Source organism: Cimex lectularius, unplaced genomic scaffold (genome assembly GCF_000648675.2).
Source record: "Cimex lectularius strain Harlan isolate CLEC.00 unplaced genomic scaffold, Clec_2.1 scaffold128, whole genome shotgun sequence".
Taxonomy (NCBI): Eukaryota; Metazoa; Arthropoda; class Insecta; order Hemiptera; family Cimicidae; genus Cimex; species Cimex lectularius.
Genome location: NW_019392876.1, coordinates 411,637 through 435,969, shown reverse-complemented (window position 1 = coordinate 435,969; position 24,333 = coordinate 411,637). Strand labels below are relative to the sequence as shown.

At 31.7% G+C, this 24,333-nt stretch overlaps 3 protein-coding genes across 3 annotated transcripts in view; 2 read left to right on the top strand and 1 right to left on the bottom strand.

Annotated features, from left to right (window-relative positions):
• Positions 1-24,333, bottom strand: part of LOC106669465 (suppressor of lurcher protein 1-like) — a 185,284-nt gene that overhangs the window by 109,666 nt on the left and 51,285 nt on the right. Inside the window, exon 5 of the mRNA XM_024228964.1 lies at positions 13,903-14,123. Coding sequence (XP_024084732.1) covers positions 13,903-14,123 — 221 coding nt within the window. The remainder of the gene's footprint in view (positions 1-13,902; positions 14,124-24,333) is intronic.
• Positions 2,799-3,524, top strand: LOC106669497. Its single transcript, XM_014399022.1, has 4 exons — positions 2,799-2,892; positions 2,947-3,090; positions 3,186-3,338; positions 3,406-3,524. Exons 1-4 carry the CDS (start codon positions 2,871-2,873, stop codon positions 3,462-3,464), a joined length of 378 nt encoding a protein of 125 aa, XP_014254508.1. The 5' UTR covers positions 2,799-2,870; the 3' UTR covers positions 3,465-3,524.
• Positions 5,473-9,936, top strand: LOC106669496. Its single transcript, XM_014399021.1, has 4 exons — positions 5,473-5,529; positions 5,594-5,761; positions 8,731-8,892; positions 9,431-9,936. The coding sequence occupies exons 1-4, from the start codon at positions 5,499-5,501 to the stop codon at positions 9,469-9,471; spliced, it is 402 nt and encodes a 133-aa protein (XP_014254507.1). The 5' UTR covers positions 5,473-5,498; the 3' UTR covers positions 9,472-9,936.

The window sequence follows — 24,333 nt, the reverse complement described above, 5'->3', positions numbered from 1 at the left end:
TAATGCCAGTATGTAATGAGTAGTAATTAATATTACATTTTATAAGGAGGTTTTACAACTCTTGATATAATCAATACAATGTGATTAATTTATAGGGCATTACTCGTTGAGTAATGGTGTTATGCTAATGAGCAATAAATATTATTTGCGTTACTAATGGTGACGTTATATTACGTTCTGTGTAATTTCAGTTAAGGAATAAATATAAATTGTCATTCATTTACGACGGAAATTTTATTACTCAGTGAAAATTCACCACCATGTGAGTGATTTAAGTTACATCGTGTAATGCCGTTATGCTCATGAGTAATAAATAGTGTTTTATTTGCTAAAAATGTTTTACAACTAAATAAGAAAGAAATAAAGTATCGTTTAGATTACACCAGGTCCTCAATAATGCCGTTTTGTTAAAGAACAATAGACAGTGTTTCAATGCCCGATGATATAGACTGTAATGACTCGTAAAAGAAGGGTAATTTTCAACCAATTAAGAATGCGCAATACGAGGTTGACATATGGACACTTACTTTCAGGCCAAAGCCCGCGGTGTGTCTGGCATGAAAAGAAAGGTTGCTCAATTTGTCCCACCTAATTGAAAGGTGCAATTCTTGGCTCCATAGAGCGCGCAGGTATCCACCAGATTTACGAATTCTGCATGAGTACGGCTACTTGTATTGAGACTGTATGTATTTATTAGCGTGAATGTGTGATCGGACGATGGCGGAATATCGAGTATTCATCGACCTTCAATTCGGTTAAGTTGTATAATATGTATAAAGGTTGTTTTGAAAGTGAGTGTATTTAATCGCGTGAATGGTGATGTGAGAGGGTCTACGGTGGAATATCCAGTACCCCATTCACCCTCAATTAGGTTATTTATATAATACCTGTAAAGCGTGAAGGAGAAATTTCTAGTACTCCATCACCCTAATTGATTAAATGGTATGTAAATATGAATGAATTTATTTAAGAATGAAAGTGAGTTGGTGGGTTTGGAACTGCTTACGTTGGGAGCTGAACCCACCCCCCTGAAGCCCAACAATGGCTGGACGGATCTGAGGTCTGACTGCCGACTGCCAGCACCCGGGGTGAGGAATTCTCTGGTCTGATTGCAGTTTACTGTAAATAGCAAGCACCGGATATGCCGATGGACTATAATAATAATAAATTTATTTTCGAAAAGTACAGCACTACAGTAAGAAAAAACATAAATAGAGAAAAATATGTAAGGATAAAATAATAAAACCATAAGTAAAAGTAAGTTATTTAACCAATCTGCACATTTTCGCGTTTCACCTAAAAGCAGCGCTTGTAACAGGTCGCAGGAGGTATATCAGTGAACAAAATTGGTAAAAATTAAATCGAAAGGACTAAGAAGGTGTATATCACCACATAAATGAAAGAAAAAACCCAAAATAATGAAGAGAGAAAACAAAAATAAAATAAAACGCAATTAATTCAAATAAATATAAAATAGAAATTAAATAATACCATAATTGCATTATGATGCCAAATATACCACAAAGAAAGTTCAAATTATAAATTAAAAAGTTTTACAGTAATAAATTTTTTTAAATCATAATAAGAATTGAATTTGTTAAAAGTAATTTTATGATTATAAATAAACAGCAGTTAATGAAAAATTGAAGTAAAAATTAGTGTTTACTTTGGATATAAAAATAGGTCGCTTCTTTTTGTCTTGTTTGATACTCATTGTTTGATTCAGCAAAAAGGTTATTTTTAAAGACATACATACAAGAACGATTTAAAAACAATTTTTTAAATTTCAGAACATGAAAAATGTCATATAGTTGATTGGTATTAAATCTAAAAGGTGTGGAAAGAATACTTCTCACGAGAGAATTTTAAATTATAATTAATGGATTTTAATAACAATTACTGGTTCCACCCCATGTAACAATCCCATAGCAAATTATAGAATGAACCAAAGCATAATAAACTGATTTTAACAATTTTAAATTTAGGATCTTTCTTAATAAACTTCATTTGTAAAGAAGTTTTCACAATCGCATAACCAAAGAATCAATTTGTAACTTAAAATTTAACCTAGAGACTAATATAACTACTAAATATTTAGTATTATTTGTAATTGGTATGGGGAAACAGTTACAGTTAAATGAATTAATACTTGTATGGAAACAAAATTTAAAGCTCTTTAAAACTAATCTTTTACTAATGCAAAATGTAAGACGTTAGATTTATCATTATTTGAAATTAAACAGTTAGAATATAACCACGTTTTAACAAGTCTAACATCATTGTTAATAGACATAAATTATGTAATCAAATTATGAATTATCCTTCCAGAAAAAATCAAGCACGTTTGTATTTACGGTGTATTTTTGTATGTGCGGATTTTAGCCTAGTCAAATCCAACTCCAAGATATTTTACAACAAAATAAAAGTCGAAAAATCTCGATGTTTAATAATTAATATTCAATTTTCTAAGGAGGCTTATCAAAAAAGTTGTATGACGTAAATAAGATTTCTGTTAATAAGCTTGCTAATAACTCTTTAATCAATTAATAAAAGACATTGTTTGGTTTTATATTATAACAACGTTTTGACGCATGTTTCTTCAATTTGAGTACAATGAAATATAAAATATAATTGAATAATAAAAACTTGAGGAAAAACGTTAGAAAATGTTTTGAAGGATTTTCGTACTCAGTAAGCTATTAAGATAAGACAATTACTCTTTTGCAAAGTATATGAAGCATCTAATGTAGTCGAGGGCACCATAAAGAAACAATAACAAAAATCTGAATACATTTCACCTTGTAATTTGTACATGTATATAAACGGTACTGCCTTTCAGAGTATATCACATCTTCTCAAGATTTGGCAACATGCTCAGCAGATTTGTTCTTTGTGAGTAATCAGCTTGTAACAATTCGTTCCCGTATATTTGAACGATTGGCACAGTTTTAGGGCTGGCTTGCCTGGTCGTCCGAGCGACATTCGTCCCTGAAGCTCCGGCCCGTAACGTTTGCGCGGATTGCAACGGTGTGATGAGAGATTTTACAAGTGTGGAGGCAATGCATGAATTTAACTCCCATAATGACGAATGTAAGGAACTAAATATCGCTATATTTAAAAATGACTAAGCTTTTAAAAACCTAAAAAGACTTGGCAAGCATTGTAAAAAGTTGATTTTTTTTCAGACTGTGACGTTCAGCACAGCGGAAGTTGTAGCACAGTAGTTCCATGCTTCTGTACTCGGCAATATGAACCACGATGTGCATGGAACGATCGTAAATTTAAAAACTTTACAAATGAATGCGAAATGAGAAGATTCAATTATCAATACTATGATCGTGAGTAATATTTTTTATCGGACTTAAACTATAAATGATTATCATATATCGTCTTTTATGTTTTTAGGTTACGCAGCTGTTTCCAACTGCCTATGTCATCCCGATGCTAACAAAGATTTGTTTTAATCATCAGATTTTAAAAAAATGTTATAACTTTTAAATAAACGTTATTCATGGCAAGTGAAATATGGTGTTTCCTGAGGTATTCTCTCATTTTAGAAAGATTATTACAATGTGCACATTATTCGATGGAGTTGCTTAAGTTATAGGCTTTTTGAAAAAAAAAAAAAAAAAAAAAAAAAAAAAAAAAAAAAAAAAAAAAAAAAAAACCGACACCCAGAAATGACCTCCGCTGTTCAAAACACCCATAAAAAATTATCGAAAAAATATAGAAATGCTGAAAATACAAAAGGTGTAAGAAGGTCGGGTTCGAATGCAGGGCAGCTGGAATCGAACGAGGGACCTTACAATTTATGAGCGTCGTGGCAACTACTAAACCGTTGGAGCTGCCGACGCCCCCTTTTTTCTATAATAATATTACGCTGATTACATTTAGACGTTTAGAAGTACAAACGCATATAAGAACGTACTAATGTATTTATTTCAAAATATATAAAAGGACAGAATACACACATGCTTACAAACTGACAAACGAAAATATAGTTATAGATTGGAAATACCCTGAAACTATTTTTTGTTTCTTTAAAATTCATCATTAAAATTTTAAATTACAAATTTTTACTAGCCTTTCGGAACGTTTTGAATTTTGAAGCCAGCAAGCACAAAAAGTCAAGACCAAAATTTATAATAAATTTTGTTATAAAACAAATTGGATATTGTTTATTATTAATGGTATCTAGTAAAATAAGTCTGTCGTCTACGATTTTTTCAGAAAGTATTTTAGCATCTTATCAAATAAATTTGTAATTTCTTTTGTTTTTAAATTATATTTTTAAAATGTTATGTTATGTGTGCCAAAACATTCCAGTCTAATGTTTATAGTAGTCTATCCAATTTTCAAAATATATAGCAATACGTATACATACTTATTTAAATATTATAATTTATAATTTTAACAAATATATTTTCTTTTTTATCTATTCTGATTACAATTAGAAACAAAATTCAGGCAGTTTCCGAAATCTGTATATGAAACATTTTATGCATCTTAACCGACGAAAATAATTATTAATTTTCATTTTTGGTAATTTTTAGGTTTCTCAAAAGAATTTATTGCGTATTCATGTAAGGCACTTTAAAATTAAAGTTTAAAAAAAACTGATTAGTGAAATTGTCGTTTTTACAGTTTCGTCACTATCAAAATGCCAAAAAGAAAATAGTATCTTTGTACTTTTATACATCATATGTATTCAAGCAAGGTTGATTTCATTTAAAAATAATTAATTATGATTTTTATCTCTACTAAAAGCCTTAATTAATTGAAAGATGTTAATTGGTCAAGCGGACCCCGACAACTAGTGAATTAAAAAAATTTTTTGATCTCACTTTTTCCTCATTTAGGAAAACAACTGTTTTCTTAAGATAAAAATAAACGAAAAACGTTTATTTAGTAACTTCCTCGAATATCATTACGTTGTAAATACTTGTCAAAAATAATTTCCTTTTCTATTATTCATTTATCACCTTTTTTTTTTCATCCCTACCTTTTTGAGTGAGTTTATGTTGGGTTTCACATAACTGAGCTTAAACAACAAATCATTAGGATAGTAATAATGCATTAAAAATATAAATAACTTTATAACTGTATTTTATTGTGAAAAATAGTTGTGACTACCGATAGTTATTTTTCATAGAGAATAATCATAGAGTTATTTAACATTATTCAAGGTGTGTAAATAGAATATTTTTAAATTTTCAGAAACCAGAAAACGTAAACTCGACCTTTTACTAATTTTAATTTGTTTCAAGAAAACATAATTTATGTATTTTTTGTTTTACAACCTTTAATTTAATTTTGCAGTTGGTCATTCACTCCGAATGTTCCCATTGACAAATAATAGATAAAATAGTTAAATAAAGAATTGCTAATTGTTATTTTGCCCTAGTTACATTAGTTATCCTCAGTATATAAAGTATTGTTAGTGGGTTCGTTCTGTCGACATTTTCCTCTGAAGGGATAAAGAACAGCAAATCATCAACATGAGTAGAACAGGAATTCTTTTACCATTTGGTCTGTACTTCATTCTCAATAACCTTATATTGATTTTGTTTATTATAATATTATTTTAAAACAGCACTCGTGATGGTCTTGATCGTAAACGTTTCTGCTAATTGTAATAAGTTGTGCCCTGAAGCAACACCGTGCGCGAAAATTCGCGATCCAGTCTGCGGACTTTGCGAAGGCCGACTGTTAACATATGGCAACAAGTGTACGTTTGATAATTCAGCGAGGTGTTCTAACAGTAAGTACAAAATTTTCTTTTTAATTTAAATTTAATAAGTAGTAATGAAACTAACAGTGCAACGGAAATTTGGTTAAATTAGATGGATTATTATCCCATGAATGTACATTGAGTAATTCTAAAACATTTCATATATGTATGTATGTATATATATTTTTTTTAGGTGGGTAAGCGTTTCCGTTAATTTAATAAACACTTTTACTCTTCATAAATAAACGTATTAACAACTTAAATTTTTTGGATTTTTATGCTACTATTATTTTTGTTGAATTCATTACATAAACATAACATTTTCTTTGTCATTTCAACTAAACGAAATAACTTTTAAATAATAAACCACCTATTTGACAAAATAAAATGTTCTTAATAAAATTTTTACAGTACATGTCTCAAACCCTTCATAAATTTCTAAATTAGTCAAAATTTCTTTCGTATTCATTCTAATTGCCTGATGAAGGCGATGCATTTCTATATATCAGTCGTTCATTTCGCCAACTTCTGACATTATTTAAAAATATTTTCAAGAAAAAAAGACGAGGCATTATAAAGCAAATGAATTACAAATTATATTAATAGATAGATTACATAGATTCCATATGGCTTCATAACATTGACATCCTTGTCGCGGTTGACATCTTAAATATAAAAAAATAATAAAAAATATAATAAAAAATTCGAATTATGAATAGGAAATCAAGAATTAGATTATTATACAATTACGCATTACAAAACAGTACTCAATGGTATTTCTACTTAAATTTGGGAATCTTATTTTATTTCGAGTATACACTCATAAATTCTTAAAATCATATTAAAATAGAATCTGCCTATCCAATACATTATGAGAAACACAAATACCTTTGTTTCTATTAGTCATATCACACTTTCTATAAAATAGAATTTGTTAATGATTGGTTACTGTAATGTTTATCAGTCAAAACTGTTAATTACCATTAATTAATTATGTCTCTCTCTTCTCGCTCACGTTTGCCCTCACTCACTTTATAGATCTATCTTTATATTCTTTGCTCACATACACTTCCTTTCTCGCAATAACTCTTTTTGTCTATCCATTTTTTCTGTTTATGTACCTATTAATATACGTTATTATCTAACTAGCGTGTATGCATCTTTCTCTCTCAATTTCTCTCTCTCTCTCTCTCTCTCTCTCTCTCTCTCTCTCTCTCTCTCTCTCTCTCTCGTCAAATTTTTTTATCCGAAACATCATCTATATTTATCTATCTATTTATATAATATATTTATTTATCTAATTGCCCATTGCCCATCTTCCTATCCTAAAATATCTTTCTCACTTTTCATTCTTCTTTCACTTTGGAAAATGGGCCTAGATTTATTATGCGGAGCGATTAAGGCACAATGTACTTTTTTTAATGCACACAATGTAAGTGGCATTGCAAATCTAAAATATTGTTACGTAACAATAATATACAAAGCACCGGATTAAACCGTCTCAATCAAAAAAGTAATGGTTCAACGATGGAACTTGAAAAGTGGAATTTGTGGATTCGTTTGCCTACAAAAGGCAAATTTAGGACTGGGTTGTAGAATTTTTGGCGAAGACAGCGATTGGCAGTTTCTGTAATAAATTAAAAATAAAAAGCTGTCTTTTCGTCTTTATTTTATTTCGCAGTGAGCCAATAACGTTTTTTACGTATATTATGACTGATATTACATTGTTTAAAAAAATAGACATATATAATCAATTATTTTATATTAACATTAATAGTTACGAGTATAAGAAGTTATTTATAAATTTTTTTTAATAAAAAAATAAATAAAAACGTTTTTCAAACATAAGAAGTGTTTTAACATTTTTGCATTTTATTACATAATTCAAATACATTAGAGTTAGTCCGATTGACCAAATAACTTCTTTCAATTAATTAAACTTTATGAATACTTAACTATAAAAAGTAGGTGTCGCGAGCGGGATTCGAACCCACGACCTTCGGCTAAATACGCCGCTGCTCTACCACTTGAGGTATCGTGACCTCGATCCACTCAGACACCAACTTCCTATCTCCACCCCACCTTTCGGATTTTCCCTCCTTTTTTCCAGTTTTCAAATGTCGTGTAATCTATTCGTTTCACGGCGACAAATATTCGTGACACTGACTTTTTTCTCACAACCAATACCTTACATAAAGTATAATTCAAATAGTTAAATTTTTTGTAAGATCCTATTTTTTAGAGCCCATAAATCATTCCAGTTAAAAATAAATAAATAAATTTAAGAAATTAATAAATAAAACTAAAATTAATTTTGAAAAGTACTTTACAATATTATTGGTAGGAGAGCGTAACCGTCACTTTACTTAAAAGTAGCTAAATTTATATTTCGTGCAAAGAACATCTGAGGTTGTTTTTTACTACATGTATTACTTATGAAAATAAACATATTTCCATGTCTTAGACCAAGTCCTATTAGTTATACCGTATTTTCTTCCTAATTCCCTCCGACTGAAACAACGTTCAAGAAAATACGATATAGAGGTAGTAAGAAAGAAACGGCCGTTTCTAACTGTTGACATTTAAAGCAAACAAAACAAGACAAAAAAATTACCTTGAGCGGAAGCCCCGGAGAGGGGTCAGCGAAGGGTGAGAGGGAAGCGAAGATTTGCAGGATATTACCTTCCTTTTTATAACAGCACTCCACCCACCGTAACAGAATAAATTTATCTTTTCGTTTGTTTACCAGATGAAAGGAAATCGCCAGAAATTAAGATCATGGGGTGGAAGCATCACTGTAGTAAAATCAAAAGAAATCTTGCAATACTTTTAAACAATAGTTATAAAATCAATCTTCAAACAGTTTCCCTATTATTAAATAATAATAATTATATATAAATGTAAAATATATAAATTTACATTTTATCGATAAAAAGGACCTAACATAAGTTTTATTTCTCGTACTACTGTTCTATTTATTTCAAAATCGTTATTTTCAGATGTTTTCGTCCACGTTGGAGAATGCAATTCAGTCAACCTATGCAACGAAAGGTGTCAATTGAGTCCAATTTTTGTATGCGGCTACGATAATATTAGCGAAACTTACCAAACATTTCCAAGCAGATGCGAGTTAGAAAAATACAACGTTTGCTACGGGGGAAGTAAGTTTAATTTAATAGCAATATACTAATAACACATATATCTGTTTACACGCACTCACTATATTTCTATTTGAGACAGTTATTATATTTATTTCAATTTAAACAATTATTAATTTTTTTCTCAGGAACTTTCTTTAGGCTCTTTTTCGCCATCACACCCCCATTTTTCCCACCCCCTCCTATAAATACTCTTATTCCCTCTCTATCAATGTTTGTACCATTTCTTGTTCACTCACTATCCCTCCCTATCACTTCTCCTCCCGCTATCCCCTCTCCCTCCTACACTCTCTCTCTCTCTCTCTCTCTCTCTCTCTCTCTCTCTCTCACTCACTCACTCTCTCTCTCTCACACACACACTCACACACATTCTATTTTTCTTTATCTATCTTTCTATCTACCTTTCTATCCATATATTGCTAGTTTTGTGGTTATGAAATTGTATTATTTGAAATACCCCTAATGTTATTGTTCCAAATGTTTCAAAAAATAATTATGTTTTGTTTCCTAATAAGACAGTAAATTTTTTTTTTGTTTCTAGGTTTTGAGGCAGTATCTATTGATCATTGTTTGGAAGTTTAAGACGAATGTATAAGAATTAAAACACAAGAAGCAATAATTGTAATGGAAACAATTACAATATTCATTTTCACACCACCAGATTAAATATTGGAATATTTTGTGCATTTCTAGTTGAATTATTGATATGTGTACTTTAGAAACAAATATTAACTGCGTTATTGTGCTGTTTTCACGTTCTAAACACGACTGAAATATTTAAACTTACATACTTATTTTCACGAATAACTTCAAACCGATTTCTCCTTAAAGAATTCAAGCCCCAATTGCTCGGCCGACGGGCTTAATTAGATTTTAACAACTTGATTTTCTTTGATGTCTGACATTTCTTTAGGAAAAGAAAGGGTTGGGAATCAATAAAAAAAGTAACACTCCAGGGAAAAGAGGACTGCTGTGACTACTAGGACCTAGTCTCATCACCATAATCTTAAAAATTTTCTTATTTAGATAGGCTTTTTCTTTTCTTAAGTTAAATTATATTACGGTCTTTTATAGTAAAAAAAATGACTGAAATAAAATGGAGGAAGGAGCAAACACGCTGATTTAATCAATATTCAAGAGCCGTAATCGTTCCAAGTTGCAAACAGGAGAAATTCAATTGACGAGTTTGCCTAAAGCCCCCAGTGGTTTGCAACAAAGGTAATAATCCGAATACACATGCGGCCCGTGTCTCCGACGTAATAATACTTACTGACAAACAGAACCAAAACCTCAGTCTCCTTGGGTACTTCATTTACACTGTTTTAACCGGTCAAAACATCCAATGTGTCAGTGTAATATTGGCAGTTAATATTTATATCAAAAAAATAACAAATAATAATACCGTAACATATAATGCATATGAAAAAGGTATGCTAAAATAATGACAAAACATATTTAACTTTTGTAAAAGATTTCATATTATATATAAAGTCTATTATCCAAACGCTAGAAATAAATTAAAAATTCAACAGCAGAAAATAGTTCTAAGGTATACGTCTCTGCAGAAAATTTTCGTAAATAACACTGTTATTTAACTAAATTTATTTAAAATTGTTATGTAATTTTAAATTTTGTAGCCAATTTCAACGACAAAATATGTCGAATAATTTTTAAAATTTATAGTCGAAATCTGTTTTAATTCTTAGTTAAGTATCTGAGAATTTTATGTTTACCAAAATAATTAAAATTTTACTGCCCATTTTTACTAGACCAAATTACTAGGCTATTTCTCAAATTTAACTATTGGGTTGTCCGGAAAATAATGCAGGATTTTAAGTTTTCATTAAAAAAAATCTATATAAAATATTCTGTTTACGTTTACAGGNGAATATATAAAATATATTTTGCATTGTATAAATTCACTTTTCCACATCCAAAATGTAATTGTAATATGTAAACAATGTTTGTAAATCCCAGGCCCTGAAGGTGATCTCAATAAAGATCGAAACGTGGGCACGATAAAGAAAATATTTTTCTGAAACCTACATCACACCAGACCGCATCTCACGATTTCTAAATAAATATGATTTAATTAATCTTAATTCAGCATTTGCTTGTCTTACCACTAAATATTTCACTGATAAAACTCGGAAATCAGATGCATTGATACAAGGTGGTAGCGAATCAGATAGTTATGCTATTTTAAACTAGCTTAAATACCAATGTAAGCAAAATCGGTTTTATAAAATGTGTTATTTCATAATGATCTGGTTGACCCACTTTGCTGTTATATGTTTTCCTTTTTAAAATATTGTCACATTTAATAAAAAAAAAGTTACGGCCAATAACCTACCTTCCACGTAATTGAATGGAATCCTTTTTTTCCTCTTCCTCAATTGACCGTAAAGTACATCTCTGGATTGAACAAATTGAATTTGTGAAAGCCATTATGTTTAGTGGCCTGATTGGCCAAATTACTTCTTTCAATTAATTAATATTTTTATGTAAGTTCTTGGTTAAAATGAAAAAATTAATGTTACGTGCTGGATTCGAACCTCCGTTGACCTATTTAAACGTTTCTGTGTATTTTTAAAAACTGCTCTATAAAAATTCACTGTTTACGCACTTTTATGCTTTACAAACACTCTTTGCCCAAAAAATAATTATTGTTAAAATAATAAATTTGTAAATTTAAATATTTGGTAATTATAATTTTTTTAGCGAAATTGTACCTGTAACTCTAGTTGTAGAGATGCATCAAACAAATGGTATATATTACATCTATTATGTTTAGTGGTCTGATTGACCAATTTGCTTCTTTCAATTCAAATCATAGAGAACGTAGGAAAATAGATTCATTAGATTTCGTAGTTCGATTGACCAAATAACATCTTTAAATTAATTAATCTGTTTATGTAAGTCCTTGGTTGAAATGAAAAAGTTAGTGTCATGAGATGAATTCGAACCCACGACCTTCGGCTAAATATGCCGCTGCTCTAACACTTGATCTATCGTGACTTCGATCCCCTCGGACACCAACTCTGCAACTCAACCTACATTTATGACAGTTTGTCACAAACCAAAAAGGAAAACGAGACCTAAATGAACCTAACAATAGACTGGGGCGCTATAATTATCCGCAGAAAAAAATGCTTTGTGATAACATGAATAATATAACCGTAGAAGAACTCTAGCCACTAAAACCGGGCTAATAATCATATTATTCGACAGTTGGGACTCGGTGTGCATCTAGATTTTGTAATAAAGAAAAATAATTGTCATTTGTTAAAAATATAGAAGAAGCTCATGTAGATTTCGCTTTTATTATATGTAAGCCATTTTACAGCTATACGAAGCAAGAATTTATAATGCAGCAGGTGGAGCGCAGTAATCAGTGGTACTGTAAGACCATATTCAACCACATTTGCTTAAGACGTTTTGTGAAAATCGTTTAATTTGAGTTGCCATCATAAGTCAAATAATTAGCCCATATATAAAAGTAAGTTCACGAAGTCGAGATTAAAATACACACCGCTTTTCTTTTTAGTGCAGTTATTAAATGAAACATGTTACCGCAGGTGTCGTTGAAGTCTTGGTTAACTCTGTAACTCTAAGCCCGACCAATTTCCTTCTAAACTTCTCAATATATTTCATGCAGTGAAACCATTACGGCCCCTCTATGGTATTTTAATTGGAAAACTGGGATAAAATATAACGCGTCAAAATCGAAGTTCTAGTGTGTGATCGGTCGCCGCATTACGGAAAAGTATACATACAAGGATATTCATTATATAACGCTACACATTAGCGTGTTAGGACAACATAATAATAAAATTGAATATGCTTTAGCGATATTTAATAAATAACATAGTATAAAAAGGGTTTTGATAATGTTCCGAAATGTTTCCCTGTAACATATATCTTTAACGGTACAGAGTAAAAAAAGTACTTCGGACGAGAATATTACATTTGGCTTCATTCGAAGTTGGAATTCAGTTTTATGTTTTATTCACAATCTAAGCATGAGGGTAGCGTCCCATTTTACTGCGCCTATGAAAGAATTATTATCCAGAGAATTGATTCCCACATCAAATAATAACTAATAAATAAAAAGTATGTAATAACAAAAAAGAAATAAATAAAATAAACTTTATATATTTTTTTAAATATAAATTAATATTTTTGCTGTTTATGTTAAAACTTTAATATTTGTATTGTAGCTTCTTGAACATATACTGCAGCATGGAAATACCATTTTTTAACAAACCGTTTTCGACCTCATGACATGAGTCATTTTCAGTGTTAATTTAAAAGTATCAATCCAATAAAATATCTTTCAATTAATTAAGGTATTTAGTTGAGATAAAAAAGTCAGTGTCACGAGCGGGATTGGAACCCAAGACGTTCGGGCTAAATATGCCGTTGCCCTACCACTTGAGCTACCGTGACTTCGATCCACTCGGACACTAACTTCCATTCTAACCCCACCTTTTGAACGTTCCCTCTTTTTGCCATTTTTCAAATGTCGTGTAATCTATTTGATTCTCGGCGACAAATGAAATGGCCACGGAGAGCTTTAATGAAGATATACACCATTTTAACTTATTAAATTCACTAGTTTCTTGGTCCGCTTGACCAATTAATTCTTTCAATTAATTAAGGAGAATTAACACCTTAATTAATTGAAAGATATTAATTGGTCAAGCGGACCACGAAAACTAGTGAATCTATAAAACATTTTTTATTTACATCGGTTTTTAATCTTATACGTAATTTACTAGGACAATATATTTGAAAATTAAAAACCAATGTAAACAAAAAAGATATTTTTTATAAGATAGACAATTTTAAATTACCACTGAAGAGGACTCATGCCATGGGGTCGAAAAGTTTTGTTAAAAAATAAAATTCCATACAACAGTATACGTTCAATAACCGATAATACTAATATATTTATTATTATATCACCTCGGCCATTTCATTATATATAATGTCTAGTAACATAGTACTCACTGGTATCCAGGAATCTGAAAGTGCCGACGAAACCGGAATAATTGGCGCTTTTGGGACGCCTAGTTGTGTGAAGTTCGAGGACTAGAAATGGGCCAGAGCTGTACAAAAGGTGAGGCAAGGTCGGCAGAGATGAACATAGAAGACCAGTAGGCGTGTCCAAATCTGTGAGATGTGCGCTTTCTAGTTCCATATACGCTTGAATATAATCTCCTTCCAAACAGCTAGAACAGTTGGTGCATGATTAATTATTCTGTTTTAATAAATTATTCTAAATATGTAAATTTTCCATAGCGTTGTGATATAAGCAGTTGGGCGTGCATTTTAAACAATATTATGACTAACGATTAAAACGACAAATATTTATTGGTTTTATAAATTCGAGAGAACATACACCCAATAAGTGACCCAGTACTGGTTCAGCATGAAACTTAAGTGTTGAAATTTTGTGATAAAGTTTGTGATAAAAATCCAAATGGGAGTGTAAAGTTCTGATTGAAAACCTTGTTAAACCCATGAGTAATGAGTTTTACATGAAAAGTTAAAGCTATGCAAAAATTACAATTAGCTACATTTAAAAAGTAAAAAAATTTACGTTGCAGTAATCATTGGTAAAATTTTATTGTAACAGATGAGTTTTAGTACGGTTGAAACTTTTTAAAATAAGTTTACATATAATCTATAAAATACTATATTATAATATACTGATAATAAAGTTGTTATTTTATCCGTTAGGTTGTCGTTAAAATTTAGTTTTTATCTTGAACCACTCTATTCCATAGACAACCAAAAACATACTTTCATAAGAATTAGTGTGTGGTGTTTAGTGACCGTAAGTTAATGATTATTTGGAGATCCTGAGATGCGGTCTGGTGTGACGTAGATTTGAAAAAATCATTTTTTTATCGTGCCAACGTTTTGATCATTATTGAGATCATCTTCAGAGCCTGGGATTTATAAACATTGTTTAAATTATACAAATTCACTTTTTTCACATCCTACATGTATTCAGGGTGTCCCAGTTCCTTCTGGCGAAACTCAGAGAATCGATCTACTCTTCGTTTGGAGCAAAAAATGCCTAGGAGAAAATTTTCGGAAAGTTCCCTATTTTGAAGATATTCGTCAATTTAGGTTTTTTTCAACTTTTCACTACCTTATAAACACTAACTTACCACATAAAAACGCTTACAACTTCCAAAATGTTGAGACTACAAACACCATTTGAAAGAACGCTAAATTTGCTGTAAGATACTTATATTTGCAATAATCTGAATGACATAAAATGTTAGCCAATATCAGTTGGAACATGTCAAAATTACAAAATTTAAAATTTTGGTCATGATTGCACTGAGGTTACAAAGAAATACCTACAACTTGTCAAATTTCACAAAAACTTTTTCATCTAATATGCTTTACGTTGATATATCCAGATTTTTAAATAACGTTCTAGTAGAGTTGAAAAATAACAATTGAATGTTCGATAACGTGAGCTAAGGTAAATTTGAAGGGAGGGATAGAAATAAATCAATTAGAACTCGCTTTGTAATAGAAATCCAGAAAGTCAGTTATACATTCGAGAAGAGGGAAAACACTTTGAGCATTTCCTCTGAAAAGTTCCTCATTGTTGTTAGGTGCTTACTACAAGAAGAACCATTGCATTTTATTGTAGGCATGGTATGGTTTTTGTGAGATTGCAGATGTGTCATTTTTTTTACAAATCGAGTTCCAATTGATTTATTTCTACCCCCCCCCCTGTTCCAACTGATATTGGCTAACATTTTATGCCATTCAGTTTATTGCAAAGAAGTATCTTACAGAAAATTTAGCGTCCTTTCAAATGGTGTAATTGGATTTCTTGTAGTCTCAACATTCTGGAAGTTGTAAGCGTTTTTATGTGTTAAGGTAGTGAAAAGTCGAAAAAACCTAAATTGACGAATATCTTCAAAATAGAGAACTTTCCGAAAATTTTCTCCTGGGCATTTTTTGTTCCAAACGAAGAGTAAAATCGATTCCCTGAGTTTCGTCAGAAGGAACTGGGACACCCTGTATATANATACCGATAATTTTACAGTATTGAGTATTTATCTTATTTTTATCTTTATGTACATTAATACTTTTATAATTTTTCAAATTTATACACGTTCTCTAGCCACAGTAGTTTTTCATTGTTATTTTCCTTTTCTATTATTTTTATTTTTTCAAAATCCACTGTGTAATTAGTCTCATTAATATATTTTGTCAAACCTGTACTGCAAAGAGGATTAAGAACCCTAACGCTGAGTAAAACGAAGCAACTAGTTATAAGTTATAAGTTGTTATAAGAAAAATCAACAAGGGCAATCGATTAAAACATCCGCTCTGAAGATTTAATAGCCAATAAAAAGTGTAATAATGAACCTAAAGGACAGGGTTGAGTTAGGTACAAGAACTAGGAAAATCTAATTTCCTGAAAGTTTAGTTGCCAATTCGAAACCTCCATAATTATTTTCTTAGAAATTCCATTGAGAAAAATATAAAAACAAACTTTTGATTTTTGAGTTTTGATGATAAAATAAGCTTTCAAGAAATTTATTAGAATTTGCTATAGAAATATGTAAATTTACTGTTTTCAATCTGCTTGAAAACGGCCTTCCACGAACAAAGTTACCATTCAAAATATGCTTTTGATAAATTGCCTATTTATATTAATTAATTCATGGCTTATTAAAAAAATAATGAAAGTACAAAAACGGTCGATTCTTTCAGAGTTGACAACGCGATTTAGGAGTGCTTTATTAAAAGCCACCGGACTCATTATACTGGATGAATGGCTTTATTTTAATCCAACAAAAACGAATATTTCACCCATATTGTTCCGTTACGATTAAGCTACATTATCAAAAAATAATTAATTAACTCTAGTCAACAAGTTGTAAATATAAAGATCACGTTAATTACACCAGAAAAATGCGCAGAGGAACTTTTTTTTGTTTGAAAAAGATGGCGATTATAAACAATCATTAAACATGAGTACATCATCTTTGATTAAAAAAACGTCGAATAAGATTGTTTATTTAAAAACTAAAAAGCGCTAGGTACATGTTAATGGATAGTTAAAGGTGTGCTGATTTTTCAGAAATAATCATCTTTTGAATCATCATTTAGTCAACTCTTCATCAGATTGATTCCCTTGGGATAAACACGATAAGTCGTATTTATTAAGTTTTGCTAAAGAACGAAAAAAAATCTTTTCATATTTCTACTCCTGAAGCAAAGTGCTAACCCAGTATTGTTAAAAAGGTCAGGAATCCAGTTTATTGCCCTTCCCCTCACCGGGAACGACCCCTTGTTTGAGCTTCCCTGAGGAAATAATTGATGGCCGGGATAAAAAGCAATTCCTCAGATGTTGGAATTTACTCCATCCCCAACTGCAGACAGACGGATTATTGAAGTAATCAGACAAGTGAAGAATGGTTATCCCCCAACTCCGATGGTAAACGGCACGTAGTAATTGGCGCCCTTGTATGACATTTTACACTTAGGTGGCAACTTTTTTTTACGACTGGTTTTATCCCCCGTAACAAACTGATGGAATTATAACATTGCGTCGTTTATGTAAAAACCAATTAGGGTCTATGTTGTACTCAATTTCCATCTTTATAACCCTTCAAACACAAAATTTTTATAAAATATTTAACACAATACATGTATTATGGACAACAAATATACCTAGAACCTAGACGTCTTTACAAACCGTAACAGCGGACCCAGAGAATTCTGCTGTGATTAAGAACAGTTTTTATATCGCCTTATATGTATATCTACTCGTTCTTTGTATAGAGTCAAAGCACGAGTATGGCCATCGAATTTGGTCGGATGCATCGATAAACTTTTATTAACCTGCTGGACGCATTTGCAAAACTTTTGGGCTAAAACATTCACTTGCGTTTTATCCTGGGAAATACAATTTTTATATCTAGTAACAACCTACACGGTGTTTGTATTGAGGTACAGAGGTAAACATTAACGATAGATGTCATCCAAAATGTGCTTTTATTAACCGCATATGACCTACTCTAAATCGGAAACATTCGAAAAATATGGGACCTAGAATAACAGCAATGCTATTATATTTACTGTGTTGTTACTGTGTTCTGTTTCGAGGCAAATTATGCTGCCTTAATAATTTTTAACGTGTCGATCAACTTTTGTCTTATGCTGGACAGAAGGGCTTTAGGCCAAAATGTCTGTTTGTAAACCGTCAATGGTCTATTCAGTCGGTCAATCGGAAAAAATTATAACATGTGACGATGAGAATCGCTGTAGGGACTTAAAACAGTTCTCATAAAATGTACACGTTTTCAACCGTTTTGAACCAGGAATATTTCATTTATGAAATTAATCGAGCAACCTTTCACTGAACTACTGAACAAACGCGTGAACGTTTTGCCAAAAAGTACTTTTTTCAACCCTGTATGGTCTATTCTGAGTGGGCAACAATCCGAGCAGGTAACAGAGAACAGCCGCTGTATCCAAAGACAGTTTTCAAATCGATTAACATCCTACACGCTCATTGAAATGATCCGAGGTACAAAATAGGTGAAGGCCCAGCAGTGTTATGGACTATTCCGAACAGCAAATAATCAATAAACGATATACAATAATATGACCGAGTACTGTTCTCATATCAATCTCTCGCTGATATCAACAGCCAATATTTTTCTGAATTAAGCCAAGGTCCCTTCATGTAGGGGACAAATCGATTAGCATGTCATACATAGGCCAAAATATCTCGATGCCAACTGTTTCCAAATTGGAAACTTTTTTAAAAGAAAATTTAAAAAAATCGTTGAGGAAAATACACTATTGTTTTCATAACACATACATGTTTTCTGTATAAATCCAAAGTGTGCCCTTTCAATTAGGTGGGTCACATCGATCAACCTCTTCACTGTGAAAACATACGTGGGCTTTAGGCGAAAATCTCCGCTTTTAAATGGCGTACGCCTTGTTCTCAAAAACATGGGACAAAGGTAATTCCAACAAACAAAATTACGATGCAGTTTTATGTCCACAGTTTTTTGCTGTCTTGGTTACACCGCAGATAAGATTCAGCTAAGTTTCAACATTAAGGCAATGTTTCATTATTTATTTTAATAGTTTAATTATTCATGGTTCTTCTTTGAACGACTTTTGTACGACCTGTTGTTTGGTCGTTTCTAATCTTATTGGCCTGACTGTCCTTTTCAAGAGACTTCCACCTTTCGCAACTTTATTCCATAAAGTCACCCCGTAACTCATAAAATTTTAACTCTACTGTAAATTAGATTTCACCATTGGAAAGAAAATTTAAAACCCTATGAGGCTGATTATTTTGAAACCTTAAAAAAAAACAAAATAAAACATTTCTAAGATCAACTTTTACGAGTTTCCTAATTTTTGGATTAAAATTTAAGTAAAATTTTCTTGGTACTGTAAATACTAGCAGACATGAGCATTACTCACATGCGCTTTATTTCTCAAGGGTCATTTATTACCAATGGAAAATTAACATTTATGTGCTAATTTTCTTTAAATTTCTAAATAATTTTTAATTAATTAAGGTTTTTAATTTAGATAAAGTGTAATATATCAATTGGTCAAGCGGACCACGTAATTAGTGAATTTATATTTTTTAATATTCTAAAGATTTTTCAGATACAAATAGTTCACAAAAATTACTCATTTTTTTCTAAAATTTCTATTAATAAATAACCAAAGTAATACATAGAGAAAAAAAAATGCTTTGGTACAAAACTGTGCACAAGAAAACACAAAAAGCGTCAAAAATTAAATGAAATTGTCAAAAACTTTCAATGAACTGTCCAAAATGTTCAAGAATTTTTTGGAGCTTTTGTTTTTTCTTACGTTTTCTTTTGTACAAAAGAGTAATACAGCCGTATCTGTCAGTTTTTACAGAATCAAGATCATCTTACTTAAAATTTAGACAAATTTTGAAAACTCGTAAATGCCTATATTTTAAATATATATATATATATATATATATATTTTTTTTTTTTTGTTTTGTTTAAGGTTAAAGTAAAAATCACAAGTGAATCTCATAAGGGTCTTTTGATCAATATAATCAAATGTAAACAAGAATTATATTTGATGAGACAGGGAGGTTTTATTGAAAAAATTGGGTAAAATTATAGTAAACATAACATGTTGGATGCAATAGAAAATCAGACTATGGATAATGGTAATATTTTAGCCCAATTTGATATGTCGGATATCCTCCTGCAGTATCGACGAGACACCTTTGTACAAAAACCGGCTATCACTTAAATTGTATAACATTAAATGACAAAACTGACAATATTTGGTTTTGTTACATTCTTTTGCAGTTTATATTATTTTCATTGTTTTTAATATTGAAAGAAAAATGGTGTTTTTCTAGGACAGTCGTTTCTACCGTCTTTCATGTTCCGTCTACGATCCTGAATAAAGTTTCGTTCTACTTTATGAATATTGTTTCAGGGATTATTCAATACTGGATATCAGCCAGATTTTATATTACGCCTGAGGTTGTGTTTATACAACGTTTTAATTTTTTTGTCTTCGTTTGTGCGGTAGATCACAAATCTTAGTGACCTTCATTCATATTTCATTGAAGAGTTACGAGGCTCTGTATTACTGTGGGCGGGGGCGTAGAAAGTAGGTTGATGTCGCTCACGTTGTAAGGCCGCCCTAACAAAACCTTTATATAACCTAAGCTCCGGATTCAAGTGTGTCTCTTGACCCTTATCCTATGTTATTGCAGCTACGCAGTATCCATTCCACCATTAGGTCGTCGTGCCGTTTCTCATCCTTTAAATTCCACCGTGCCCGTTGCCTCTCTGGCTCTTGTATCCAGCAAAGCGGAATGTGTAATGACTACACTCGGTATTTATTTTTTTAATACTGGAGAATTTGTAACATTAGGAATGTCCGCTGTTTCCAAGGGGCAGTCTCGTTTATACCACGAATTTATCACTGTTCGAAAAAGAAATGATTACCGTGACCTGAGAAAACCTAAATTCTTGAGAAATAATATTGCTGCCTTCAGCCAGAGAAAAAAACTTCAGCTTGTAATACAGACGCTTTAGATAGATGATCCATTAATAAATTAGAAACGTATAGAAATCACTTGTTAATTTACATAATTCATAAATCCATTATATTTGGTGGTATATTGACCAAATTGCTTCTTTTAATTACTTAATCTTTTTATGTAAGGTTTTGGTTGAAATGAAAAAGTTAGTGTCACGAGCGGGATTCGAACCACGGCCTTCGGCTAAATACGCCGCTGCTCTAACCACTTGAACTATCGTGACTCGGGTGTCCGAGTGGAACGAAAATGGCCCACACCGCAATAATAAGCCCATATGTTTATCTAATCTATGGTGGACCAAAGCTCAACAAAAAGCAGCCGAAACACTAGGCACCATAGAAAGATCAGCAAACCTATATATCACAGAGGCAATGAGAACAACACCTAAAAATGCACTCATGAAACTCTGCTAAACCTACTACACTGGAAACATTCATACAACGAAAAGCTAGGAAATGCCCATTTAAGCTACAAAAACAATCAAATTGAATGGGAACTAAACAATTCGGGCACAAACCACAATTAATAAAATCAGACACCTATTCTTATAAATGGGGAATGATTACATGATCCCGGAAGCATTTTTTACAACATTCTTTAAAGTATCAATAGACTATAAAGGAAAAGAAGAACTCAGGAGAGCATAAATGCAATGATATGGTATGCAGATAGCTCTAAAACAAAGGAAGGAACCGGATCGGGAGTTTTTCTGTACAAACCAAAAATATGAGCAACCAACCTCATTAAAAAAGTACACTTCGGTCTTTCAGGCAGAATTACATGCCATCAATGCTTGTGCCCTAGAAAATCTCATAAGAAGTTACACTGGCATTAGCGTGTAAAAAAATCACAACAAATTAGTCAGTGAATACATTTCCAAAACCTGAGGAAACTCAACAACCTGGTGATATCTTGAGTGCCAGGACATAAAGGAATTTTTGGTAACTAAAAAGCAAACACACTGGCCCGAGGAAGATTTGCAACTTCATAAAAACAATACTTCGGGTAACAAAAACAAATACAGATCCCCCATTACAGATTGGATCCAAATAAAATAAAAAGTGAAGTATACTCTAGGGGCGCTAGACAAAGTAACCTTATGCTAAAGCAGCCCTCACCAAGACTGGCAAACTCAGATTTGCACTTGGAAAGGGCCAGACTCAGAGGAGTGATAGGACTATTAATCGGTCACTGACATATGAGAAAACGTCTACATAACATGGATGTATATAACGATGAATCCCATTTGAAAATTATGTAATGAGGAGGAAGAAACAGCTACCCATCTTCGAATGCCAAGAAACGGTCCAATGTGGACATATCATACAGAAAAACCTAAGGAATGAAATTGTAGCAGCAACAGACAATGACCGAATACTTCGGAGAAGAAGGATTGAAACAATTGCACTGAACTAGCGAACTAGGAAGGTACGGTAAGCCACAAGGCTTCAATGCCTGGGGAGCACAAACCCCCGATATCCTCATCACCATCACCATCAATAACCCAGGGTATACAGTCACTCTAATAAACAACAAAACACATATCTACCATGTTCTCTTCCAATAAAACAAACCGACTCGCTGTTTATATGGAGCCAAAGATCATCATCCTTCAAGTGAATACATCACTACATTTCTCTAAATGACAGACATTTGAGGGCAGAGGCGGCTTTGGCTCAAAATAGGGGTCTGTTTATCAACTGTGTATAACCTATTTTTAACATGGCTAAGATGATCCTTCCGCTATTTAAATTCTTTGGGATGGCCATCTAGCCTCTCTGACGACCAGGTCGACTTACGCTGTGCACCTTTCTTTCATAATTTTTTATTGTTCGTTGAGCGTCAGAAAATGTGATAGCATTCGTAAAGCCTGGAGGGTGGGCCGTTGTCTTCCAGCCAGTGTCTGTGTACCCAAAGAACAACCACTATTTTTCCGAGACGCTCCAACTGTACATACCTTTTTAACAAAAGCACAACAGCAGCACACAGCTTCTCGATCTTAAAGCCGTTCGTGAAGTAAAAGGAAAAACCGTCGTATCTCAATTTAAATCCTAGGAACTTAGCGATGGAGAGGCATGGAGTTCAACATGATAGATCAATTATAAAATAATTTTAGTAGTTTCAGTTCAACAAGGGAAGGTTATGGACAAGGGTACTGATTTTTATTTTCAAAATTTTTTAAGTGATAGAAAGTCTGAAAATGTTATTACGTTTCCGAGTGTTCTTGCCGATAAGCTCTAGGAGCCGCGAAACAAACAAATTTTATGTAATTTAAGTAATTTTTTAAAATCTGTTTTTCTGCCAATGTTGTGAATGTGTGATTTATTTCAACACTATTATATATCAGTCAATTTGTTTGGATTAATATATTAATATGAAAGATTGTTTTCAAGGAGGTTAGATATAAAAAAAGTTGCAACAACCGAAAAGACGCTCTGAGTTAAGTAGGCCCAAAAAAACTTTTAACTAAAATTCAGATTCGTTTGAATCACCTTATAAAATTTAATTTATTTTAAATACATTTTCATTTGCAATAAACTGAGACAATTTTTGCAAATAAAAGATAAATATACGATTCCGTCTATGGAAAAAAACGTTTCAATGTAAGCCCATTATAAATTATAAAAATAAGAACCTCCAAACTTGTATTTTTATCTCAATTTTTCATGCTTTGACGTATCGGTTGGGTCATTTAAAAGTTATCACTGCTTATCAAGGCAAAAAATGACCTAAACGGTTGAGTTGCCTTTATAATTTAAAAAAAAAAAAGTTATCACTGTTTTTGTGATTTCCTTAAAAACTCGGAAGGCAAAAAATTTGGGCGCAAAATCATTATTTTTGAATTTTCCCAAAAATAATTATTTGCGTTTCGATCTACGTTACCTCTCATACCAAGTTTCAAAAAAGTAAAGAATATTCCTGGTATTAAAAAATAATAATTTTACAACCATATTTTTTATTTTCTGTTTTCTTCATGTTTTTCTAAATGTGTGACTTATATATTGTAAGATAAAGTACATAGGTAAAAAAATCGGCCATCAAAGATTTCGTTTCTTTAAGAAAACCATAAATTTAATTAATCAATTTTACGTATTATTTTCATTATTAATTGTATTTGAATAGTAACAAGATTGAATAATGAATATGACCAGTGAATTCCAATACGGCTACATATTATCTCTTGTATTATACTTCACAGGGTACTATTTAGGTTGAATTGTCTGAAAGGGTGATGAGACTCTTGTCAGTAGTTCATCACCAGTGAATGACATTAAATCAAAACAGCAAAGATAACTGGAGGCATCATCACTAATGATCAAACG